This window comes from Sceloporus occidentalis, unplaced genomic scaffold, assembly GCF_023333645.1.
Source record: "Sceloporus occidentalis isolate IW3139 unplaced genomic scaffold, rSceOcc1.0.p SCAF_2, whole genome shotgun sequence".
Taxonomy (NCBI): Eukaryota; Metazoa; Chordata; class Lepidosauria; order Squamata; family Phrynosomatidae; genus Sceloporus; species Sceloporus occidentalis.
In genome coordinates, this window is record NW_028316982.1 from 148,009,066 (window position 1) to 148,020,297 (window position 11,232).

At 51.1% G+C, this 11,232-nt stretch overlaps 1 protein-coding gene across 1 annotated transcript; it reads left to right on the forward strand.

The window, feature by feature from the left end:
- The first annotated feature begins 6,446 nt into the window (after positions 1 to 6,446).
- Positions 6,447 to 7,512, forward strand: LOC149319139 (transcription factor SOX-21-like). Its single transcript, XM_089507976.1, has one exon. It carries the CDS (start codon positions 6,568 to 6,570, stop codon positions 7,510 to 7,512), a length of 945 nt encoding a protein of 314 aa, XP_089364102.1. The 5' UTR covers positions 6,447 to 6,567.
- Positions 7,513 to 11,232: the final 3,720 nt, after the last annotated feature.

Genomic DNA, 11,232 nt, shown 5'->3' on the forward strand with positions numbered 1-11,232 from the left:
TTCATCAAGCCTTTCACATTACCTGGAACAATATCAAGCTAAAAATTAATGACCTTAAAAAGAGGGAGTGAATTCAGACGTTACAACTGTCATCCGAAGACTAACTTTCAGTAATATTGTAATTTACGACCTCAAATGAAATGTCCTCTTGAAATACAGTGAAAGTGGAGGGAATAATTCAATGATCACTGCAGATAATCTCATCTGATCTGCAGAGTGGGTCAATCTAGGTGGCTTTAGGGGCAGAAGACCTCAGCGATTAGTGACTCATCTTGGATGATAATAGCAGAAAGGATACAGAAATAATGCAGATGACTTTCTACCTTCTTCACAATGGAACCAAACAGACAGGCCAAAATAAAGCGGCTTCTGGTCACTTTGGAGGTATGCTGTTTAAATGACACGTGGAATCTCCTTCCTTAGAGGTCTTTAAGCAGAGGCTGGATGACCATCTGTCGGGGATGCTTTGACTGAGAGTTCCTGCATGGCAGAATAAAGGGATTGGATTGGATGGCTCTTGGGGTCTCTACCAACTCTATTGTTCTATGATTCTAATCTTAAGAGGCCAGAAGGTGTGCCAAAGCTATGCTCCAGTCCTTAGGACTGGAATGTGGCTTTGGCATGGCTTCCAGCCTCTTCAGACACATGCATAATTTAAACAGCATACCTCCAAAGTGACCCGAAGCAGCTTTATTTTGGCCTGTTTGTTTGGGCCCTAAGTTAAGCATCCATGCTATATGGTGGGTGAATAAAACCTTCCAAATCTGAGAGGCTGTTGTAGAAATAGTTAACAGCTATACTTTTGCTAATATTACTCAATATATGAGAACTAGTGCTATAACCTGCACAGATATTTTTACCCATAAAGAATAAATCAGCCGTCCTCTTTCTTGCTCTCATTTCCAAAGCCTATTTGAATAATAGGAAATATAAAAAGGAAGTAAATTCGCAAAATACTGTATTAATTCCATTAAAAGAATGTATTTCCTTTTTAAAGTAGTTGATGAGCAGAACATACTCTTTATATGATTCTCTTTATAGTATACATACGATTGCTTGTACATAAAGAACAGAGAGGCTATAGGCCTGTATACCTTTTAATGAGAGTAAGCCCAGTGGTTGCAATGGACCTGGATCTGAAGTACTGTACAAACATGTTTAGGAGCTTACCGTCAGAAAGCAAAACATATTGACTAAGGCTACTTTCACACATACACACATGGACTGTTTCTGGGTAGAGTACATAGGAGAGCATTGTGTAGTGGTTTGAGCATTGGAGACCAGGGTTTGAATCCTGCTCAACCATGGAAACCCACTTGAAGGCATAGAAGGACTTGAAGACATAGAAACATAGAATAACAGTTTACAGGATATCAATGGACATCTCAGATACTGTCTGTCTGTCTGTTTGTGACTAACTTAAGACCCATTTATCTCCATGAGTCTACTCTATAAATCATAAGGGAAGGGATCCAACCCAGAAACTAGAGGCTATAGCGAATGAGTAGCCCTACTGAATCAATGGGACTTATCTAAGTGTTGGCTTACTATGCAGCAATTGATTGGGGATGGGGTCTACTCTGGTTCTAGCAATTAAAATGTGTGAAGTGTCTTATTGTAAAGTTTTTAAGATGTTTTTCTGTTGTGAGCCGCCTTGGGTCCCTTTCTGGAAAAAAAGTGGCATAAAGATGAAATCAATCAATCGATTGGAGTTATCCCACTGATCACAGAGGGGTTTATAGAGACAGCACTGAATGAATGAACATGGTTCTTTCCCTGAAATGGCACCCTGCCTTTCCAAAATTGGCATCTTTTTTTTTTTTTTTTTTTAAAAACAGGGCCTTGGGAAGTAAGTGCCACTTTTACCACTCTTTCTAGTCCCTGGATTGTGATTTGTTTTGCACAACAGTCAGTAGGACCATTGTTTGTGTGTGTGTGTGTGGGGGGGGAGATAGGCAGGGCACTTGGAGCTGAAGCGAGTGACCCGAGAAGCGGCCTGGTGCCTTTGGTGTCCCCATGAATCACTCTGACACCTCCATTTAGAGCCTGGCTGCGGGATCCCGGTGTTAATCGTTGCTCTTTTGGGACTCTTGAAGGGGGCCGCATTTGGCCATATGTTGGTCCTTTCCAGATCAGGCTCTCATGGGGCGAGGGAATTAGTCCGGCCCTTAGGCTTCTGGGGGAAGGGGCTGGCTGGCTGGCTGGCTGGCTGAGGAAGGAAGGAAGGAAGGAAGGAAGGAAGGAAGGAAGGAAGGAAGGAAGGAAGGTAGGTGGATAGATAGATAGATAGATAGATAGATAGATAGATAGATAGAGAGAGAGAGAGAGATTTGGAAGAGACATCAAGGGCCATCCAGTCTAACCTTTGCCATGCAGGAAGATAGATGGATAGACGGACAGACAGACAGACAGACAGACAGACAGATATATGGATAGTTGGAAGAGACCTCAAGGGCCATGCAGTCTAACCCCTTGCCATGCAGGAAGAGAGAATAGAATAAATAGAAGAGATAGATAGATAGATAGATAGATAGAATCATAGAGTTGGAAGAGACCTCAAGACCCATCCAGTCTAATCCCTTGCCATGCATGAACATTAGATAGATAGATAGATAGATAGATAGATAGATAGATAGATAGTTGGATGGATGGATGGATGGATGGATGGAGGCACTGATGAATCCATTGCGGGTTTCAGTCCCAACGTTGAAGGAGCTGTCCACGGTGCTGATCCCCTTGGCTAAACCATTTTAACTTCAGCCCTAAACCTGGGGCAGATTTGCACTGCTGTCCATCCATCCCCTTTGCCCCCCCCCCCAAAAAAAAAAAAAAAAGAAGAGTGGGAACTCAGAAGAGTGACAGCAGCTACCGAGGGATTTCAAAGAAGGAAAAGTCGATGGGGCCCCATCCAGGTCTTGCTCTGCCATCCTCAGGGAGGAGTGGCAGGATCCTGGATCGCGAAAGACAAGGGCACAGGGAAGATGCCAAGCAGCCGATGCGAGGTCTAGTCAGAACTAAGTCCCCCATTGAGTCCAATGAGGCTACCCCAGCAATATGTCTACCACAGCAGCCTTTCTGTATAGCATTTGAACATAGTTTTGTGCGACAAGGACTGTCAAAATCTGGAAAGAGAGGGGGGGAAACTTGATTCCTTCCTCATACAGCCTTTAAAAAGTCCCTGATATCGGGTTGCGGTTTCCCATCCAAGTAGTAGCCAGGGTCGAACCTGCTTAGCTTCCTATCTCAGAAGAGATCGGGTGCTTTTAGGATACTTAAGTGGGGGGGAAACATTTTCTTCCAAAATGCGGACCGCCTGGGATTTCCAGCGCTGATAAGAGATGATGACATTTCAGAAGATCAGGGTTTTCTTCTCCTCTGGCCGCTCTCCTGGGCATCTGTTATTGTTATTTTCTGTTTTTATCAATGTTATTTTTATGATTTATATTTAGCCAACTAGTTTTAGCCTTTGCTCCAGCCGAGATGGACTACTTTACGGGCGATCTGGTGTTTCATCTCCTATGGAAAGACCCCCTTAGAATCGAAGGCATTTACATGACTAAACAATTGATTCAATCCAAAACACACTGTAGAAATAATCCAGTTTGAGACCGCTTTAACTGCCCTGGCTCAGTGCTAGGGAATCCTGAGGGTTGTAGTTTATTATGGCACCAGAGCTCTCTGACAGAGAAGGCTAAATGTCTCACAAAACTACAGTTCCCAGAATTCCCTAGCATTGAGCCAGAGCAGTTAAAGCGGTCTCAAACTGGATTATTTCTGCAGTGTGCTTTGGACCCCTGAGGACCAACGCTGATTTTATTTTATTATTTTTTCCCGAAGGAAGGGGCATTTGAGTATTATCCCCTTTGAAAACCGAGGGGATGGGGATAAACCTGAATAACATCCCCTCCCATCTCTCATTTAGTCCTTGGATTTATTTGACTGGAACGAAATGGGCTGGGGGAGGGGAGAAGACCCAATTCCGGATTGAAGTCGGTTTCAGAGCACTTCAGTTAATAAAGGGAAAAAATAAAGTTAAAGCGGGCGGCTATGACTGAAATAGCTTTGAATGAACGAACATGATGGGCTGCATCCACACTGGAGAAATAACCCGCTTTAATTGCCTTGGCTCAAGGCTGTGGGATTCTGGGAGCTGTCATTTGTTGTGGGTGACCTTGAGCAAGTCACATATTCTCAGCCTCAGGGGAAGGCAATAAAGGCAAACCTCCTCTGAACAAATCTTGGCAAGAAACCCCTTTTGTTGTTCTTGTTGTAGTGTGCCTTCAAGTTGTTTCTGATTCATGGCGACCCTAAATCCTCTGATCAAGTTTGGTTCAGAGGGGGATTCCCATGGCCTTCCCCTGAGGCTGAGAGAGTGTGACTTGAGAAGCAAAGGCCACAAGGGCCCTGATCCAGTCCAACCCCATTCTGCCATGCAGGAACTCCCAATCAAAGCATCCCCAGTGACAGATGGCCATCCAGCCTCTGCTTAAAGACCTCCGAAGAAGGAGACTAATTCAAAGATATAGTCGTGTTAGTCTGTAGACTCAGTATGTGGAGAGGTCTTGTGGCCCCTTTGAGACTCACTGAAAGAAAGACACTGGCAGCCTGAGCTTTCCTAGACTTCGGTCTACTTCCTCAGATGCATCCTCTTTGCAGGAGACTGAGGAAGTATGAAGTCTAGAGGAAAGCTCATCGTGCCAACTTCTTTCTTCCATTGAGTCTCAAAGGGGCTACAAGATCTCGCCACATGTTGCATCCGATGTTTCGTGTCATATTCTCTGGAGCAGCAGAAAACAAGCTTGCTCCCTCCTCAATGTGACAGCCCTTCAAATACTTAAACAGGGCTATCATATCACCCCTAACTGTCTCTTCTCCAGGCTAAACAGAGCCCTAAGCCTCTCCTTAGGGAAAGAAGACCTCGACTCGCCTCTCTTGTGCTGCTGCTGCTGCTGCTGATTTCTCCTCCTTCTGCTTCCCCTCGAAGCTAAGTCCGACCCAGAGGAGAACTACAAAGACGCATCTACACTGCAGAAAGAATGCAGTTCAACACGACATTTATTTTACTGTCTTTACACTTTAGTCACTCTAGTTGCACTTCAGTTACACAACAAACTCCAACTCCCAGAATTCCTTAACCCTGGGTCAGACAACAAGTTAAAAGCAGTGCCAAACCGGGTTAATTCTCTAGTGTGGATGCAACAAGACCCAGCAAACGGCAGAAATGGAATCCACAGCGGCCAAAAAGGGAGACCCAAACCAGGGAGGGACTTAGGCCAACACTCCGAGCCCTTCCCGGGGGGAGCTGAGAGGGGGATAGGGGTATTTGGGGGGTGGGAATGGATCTCACTGGGAGAATAAACTTCCCTTCCCCTTCCTTCCTTCTTCCCTCCTTCCCTCTGTGCCTTGCCAACCCAGCCAGTCGTGTGTGTGTGTGTGTGTGTGTGTGTGTGTGTGTACACTGCGCAGGCGCCCCTCCTGCTCCTGCTAAGCGTCCTCTTCCCTTCTCCCCCCCCTCTGTGGAGGAATGAATGGGAGGCGGAAGTGCCTTTCATCAATGAGCCTGGATCAAGGGGCGTGGTCAGGGGCGTGGCCGCCCATTCACTCCCCTGACAGAGCCCCGCCCCCTCACTCAGCCCCTCCCAACAAGAGAGAGGCGCGCGCACAGGCCCTCCCTCCTTCCCTCCTCCCCCCCCAGCGCCATATAGGCTCCTCTAATGGCTTTGCAACCACTCCAGGAGCAGGAGCAGCAGGAGAAGCCAGGGAGGCACCAGGAGGAGGAGGAGGAGGAGGAGGAGGCCCCGTCGAGGCACCCAGGTCCCTAGCTGTCTGCACCTCCGGCTTTGAATTCGCTTCTGACCCCCCCCCTCCAAGGAAAGGGAGGGGCGAGAGGAGGGAGGGAGGGAGGCGCCGCCTGAAAGTTGCGGCAAGTTTGTTGCGAAGTCTGCGGCGGAAGCAGAAGAAGATCGCGGACTCGCATCGCCCTCGACGGCTTCCCTGAGAGTCGTATAGAATCTTGCTCTCTCTCGCTCTCTTTCTGGCGGATCTGGTGCCTGGGTCAAGGCTGCTCCCGGCTGGGAAAAGAGGGAGCCAAGGGAGCCCCTGCCAAGGAGGGCTTGGCCCGACGGCGAGGATGGCGGGCGAGGAAGAGCTGGCCCCGGAGGGGGAAAGTTGATCCGCTCCGACAGAGAGGAGGAGGACCAAGGCAGCTCCTTCCTCGACGGCTCGGAGCGACTCCAGAGTCTCCTAGTGTTCGGGTTTGGGGCGTCGGGGCGGACTTTCTTGGCCTCGGAGGGAGGCTGGAGGGCCGGGGCCGGCTTCCTCGATGTGGAGACTCCGGAGCTGAGCAGCGGAGCCCTTCCCTCGAAGTGAGTCAGGGAGGAGAAGCGGGGCTGAAGAAGGGCCCTCTATCCATCCATCAATCCTTCCTTCCGAGGGAAGGGTCTGTTTCGAGGCAGGATCGGGCTCGGGGTCCGGAGCGGAGCTGCCACCATTGAGTTCCTGAGGGTGGCCCGCAGCGAGGGCCTGGGCGCCGCCTCCGTGGCTGCCTCCGTGGTGGCGGCAGCCGGGATGGCGAAGCCCGTGGACCACGTCAAGCGCCCGATGAACGCCTTCATGGTGTGGTCGCGGGCCCAGCGCCGGAAGATGGCCCAGGAGAACCCCAAGATGCACAACTCGGAGATCTCCAAGCGCCTGGGAGCCGAGTGGAAGCTGCTGTCGGAGGCCGAGAAGCGGCCCTTCATCGACGAGGCCAAGCGGCTGCGGGCCATGCACATGAAGGAGCACCCCGACTACAAGTACCGGCCCCGACGGAAGCCCAAGACCCTGCTCAAGAAGGACAAGTTCGCCTTCCCCGTTGTCCCTTACGCCCTGGGGCCCGACCCGGCCTCCGACGCCCACCACCACCACCACCATCCCCACCACCACCATCCCCACCACCACCACCATCATCCCCTGGGACCCGTCCACCACCCGGCCCTCAAAGCCGGCGCCCTCCACGGCCACGAGGCCCTCCTCGCCAACCCGGAGAAGGCCGCCGCTGCAGCCGCCGCCGCCGCCGCCCGAGTCTTCTTCCCCCCGACGGCCGCCGCCGCCGCTGCAGCCGCTGCAGCCGCCGCCGCGGGCAGCCCTTACTCCTTGCTGGACCTGGGCTCCAAGATGGCAGCGGAGATCTCCTCCTCGTCCTCCTCCTCCACCTCCAGCTCTTCCTCGACGGTCTCCTCGGGCCTCCATTACGGCTCCTCCTCGCTGGCGGCGGCTTACCCGACGGCCGGAGGGGCCTTCCACGCGGCGGCGGTGGCTGCTGCGGCGGCGGCGGCCTCGGGCTCCCCGACCCACTCGCACCCTTCGCCGGGGAACCCGGGCTACATGATCCCCTGCAACTGCAGTGCCTGGCCCAGCCCCGGCCTCCAGCCCCCGCTGGCCTACATCCTGCTGCCCGGCATGGGCAAGCCCCAGATGGACCCCTACCCCGCCGCGGCCTATGCGGCGGCGGCAGCTGCAGCGGCCCTATGACCCCCAGCCCCGGACTGGCCAGGACTGGAGCCCCTTCCCTCGGGGGACTGGGCTCCTGCATGGGGCCCCGACGGGAGCCACTCTGCCGCCGCCGCCGCCGCCCTCCTGGCCCCCGGCCGCCCTCCGCTGCTCGGACCTTGCTGCAAGCTCTGGCCGCCGCCTCCTGGGCTCCGTCCCCCGACGCCCTCCTCCAGCCTCCCACCAGGGACCCCGACGGCCCCGAGTCCCAAGCTCCAGGCCCCCTCCCCGGGCTTCTTTTTCTAGGGCTGCCTCCACACTGGAGAAGGAACCCGCTTTGGCCCCACTTTCCCTGCCCTAGGGAATTCTGAGGGCTGTATAGCTGCTTCAGTTCAGAATTTCATACGACGGAGCCAGGGCAATCAAAGTGGGATCCAACCGGGTTATTTCTGCAGTCTGGGTGCAGCCTAAGTGCCCCCCCTTCTCTCTCTCTCTCTCTCTTTCCTCTCAACCCTCCAGAGCCTATCCCGGTTGGAAGCCGTTCCAGAACCGTCGGTCCAAAACACACTGCAAAACTGATCTAGTTGGAGAGATCTTGTAGTTAGAGAGCTCTTGCAGCACCTTTGAGACTGAGAGGGATCTTGCCCGGCCAATGTCTTTCTTTCACTTCGTCCGAAAGGTGCTACAAGATCTCTCTCACTGCACTACAAGATCTCTCTAACTAGATTAGTGCTGCAGTGTGTCTTTCTATCTGAAAGAAAGGAGTGGGTGCAACAAGATCTCTCCGCGTGCTGATTTGACTTCTAATCTAGTTAAACCCCCGCTTTCGCTGCCTCGGCCCAGTGCTAGGGAATCCTGGGAAGTTGTCCTTTATCGTGGTCTCGGAGCTCTTTGGCCTAGAAGGACGAACTGTCTCCCAAAGCGACAGGGCCCAGAATTCCCTAGCATTGACCCAGGGCACTTCAAGCGGCCTTAGACTGGATTCTTTCCGCGGTGCGTTTTGGACTGTCGCCTCCAGCGCATCCTGAAGCAGCTTCAGGTGGGAAGTTGGCTTGGCGTGGTTGTTTTGTTTTTGTTCCTTCACAACCACGAATCAACCAACCGATCCTTTCCCCGGTTCCTAGGGTTTGCACCCAGTCTTTTCTGGAAGAGTTCAGCCCAGCCTTTCCCTTCCCTCTGGACCAGGTTCTCCAGGAGTCTGGCCCAAAGCTGGCTCCTCATTCTGGAAGGGAGACCAGATCGCCTGCCTTTTAATGTTTGTTTCCCTCTTCCCCCCAGAAAACACATCACAGCTCAAGAGTGTAAGTGTGTCCCAGTGGGAAGTTGGTTGTGTGCTTTGCGCCACTCTTTGCCTCGCTTCTCTTTGGCTCTGATCCATTTTAATCAGCGCGACTTGTTTTCCTAACCAACGAGTGTCCTAGGGCGGCGTCCGCACTGCAGAAATAACCCGGTTTGGTCCCACTTTGAGTCCCACGGCGCTCAGTGCGATGGTATTCTGGGAACTGTAGCTTCAACAAACTATCGATTTCCCCGGATTCCTTACCATTGAGCACTCCCAAGTGGGATCAAACCGGATTATTCCTGCAGTGTGGATGCAACTTTATAGGTCCAAGACACACTGCAGAAGTGATCCAGTTTGGGACCGCTTGGACTGCCCTGGCTCAACGTTAGGGAACTCTGGGTTTTTGTGAGACATTTCGCCTTCTCTGTCAGAGAGCTCTGGAGCCACATTAAACTACAATTCCCAGGATTCCCTAGCAGTGAGCCAAGGCTGTTAAAGCGGTCTCAAACTGGACGAGTTCTGCAGTGTGTCCAGAGTCCTCTTTAATTGTGAATTTAAAGAAAACAAACATGGCAAGTTCCTTTCCGGGTCACGATCCGATTTAGAGCTATTTCTGATTTTTCTTTTTTAAAGAAAGAAACAAGACACCAGACTTTATGTCTGAGGGATAATTCTATATATTTATTACGATGGAGGTGTGTCCCCAAATGGTCATATTTGTGAGGGAAAGACCCTCTCTAACCCCCCTTTGCTTTCCAAAACTCTTCTTTCCCAACACTATTTTGTGCGCTTCCAAGGGATTTGCGCACCCGACTTGGCGGAGACGGGAGAAATGTTGTTATTATTATTGTTGTTGTTGACTGAGCGGGAGGGGCAGCTTCACTTCGAACAATCTCCTCCGTCCTTTCCTTTTTGTAATATGTATATTTGGATTAATGTTTGTGAATCGAGTTGGCTAACCTGTACTTTAGTTTAATTTTTCCTTTTTTCTCCTTTCCTTTTTCCTTTTGGTTGGTTTCCTGTAATATAAGGCTTTTTTTGGGGAGGGGGAGGAAACAGAGTTTTGAAGTATCGGTTTTTAACCTTTTGACGTGTATCGATGAGTTTGCTGGTGTGCTCTAATTTAAAAACAAAAGACAAATATTAGACGTCTAAATGATATCTGTACATTTAGAACCCGACTTTGACCGCTCTGTTCATTTTTGGAACAAAGAGTTTCAATAAAAGCCTCGAAGCAGAGGGAGAGAAAAAAGAAAAGAAAAAAAGGAACGAGAGAGAGCAAATCCTCTATTTCTTGTCGAGTTACTACTTCCAAGATGTTAATCTCGATTGCCCTTGCCTTGCCTAGGCCAGGGGAAGTGTAAGGTATCCTCCAAAGACGGCCTTTGTCTCCGCGGCTGAATGGAGGGACCAGGGGATCTAAATCGGACCATTGTGAGGCCGAACTCGATCCTCCTTTATCACTTTTGCAGATCGTGAAGAATAGGAAAGTAGGGTGTTGCTTTTTAAAAAGAGAACAGAACAGAAAAAAACTCTGTCTATCCAAGTAGTTGTATTATCCTTAGGAAGAGAGAGATAACAAGGAGCAGCATTCAGAGGCTTTCCAAGGGAAGGTCCTCAGGCCAGAAAGTGGTTGAAAGTCTTTCCGATCTGGGTAATCTCTTCGGGGGATCTTGGGGATCTTTCTGGATCAAGGCTGAAGGGCAGCGAGATCTCTGCCTCGGCTGTCCAAAGCAAACTGTCAATGTCGGGGGAAAGTTTCAGGGGCTCCTTCCCCCGTTTCTGGGAGTTGCTGCCTTCAGATCCAGGAGTCATGGCCAAGGCTTTCCGGGAGAGACTGTCAACCCTTCCCCAAAAATCTCCCTCTCTCCCTAAAAAAGCTGGGGCAGAGGAAAAAGGAGTAGGGGCCCTCGCTACCAAAGGAAGCCTTGCGAGGCTTAGGCCCTGCATCCCCACTGTAGAAATGATCCGGCTTACCCTCTATGCTAGGGAATTCTGGAATGTGTAGTTTTGTGAGACATTGATTCAGCCTTCTCGGTTAGAGGGCCCTGGCAGCCGCAGACAACTACAATTCGCAGGATTCCATAGCATGGCCATTACAGCGGGCTCAAGTCGGGTTATTTCTGCTGCGTGGACGCTTATTTCGGGCTGAATCGTGCCCCGCAATTGGGAGAGAAAGGAGCGAGGGGATAGGAGGGATCCTTGAGAAAGAGGGAAGGGATTCTCCCCCAAAAAACCCTAACTCTCCTTGGATACAGCTGGGTTGGAGGAGAAGCTACAAAGGGGAAGAGGGGCTTGAAAGGCCCAGCTCCAGGGTAGTGGGTAGATCTGAATATATGTGTGTGTATCTAGATAGATAGATAGAGAGAGAGAGAGAGAGAGAGAGAGAGATTGGCCTGGTGGCTTGGAAGGAAGACTCAAGGCCTCAAGGGGAGAAGAGAGTAGAGAGAGGGCCTCCGGGGCTTAGCTCTGGAGTGTCA

Excerpts from the sequence above, each read along its gene's own strand:
- LOC149319139 (XM_089507976.1), top strand. The coding sequence starts at position 6,568 with ATGGCGAAGCCCGTGGACCACGTCAAGCGCCCGATGAACGCCTTCATG.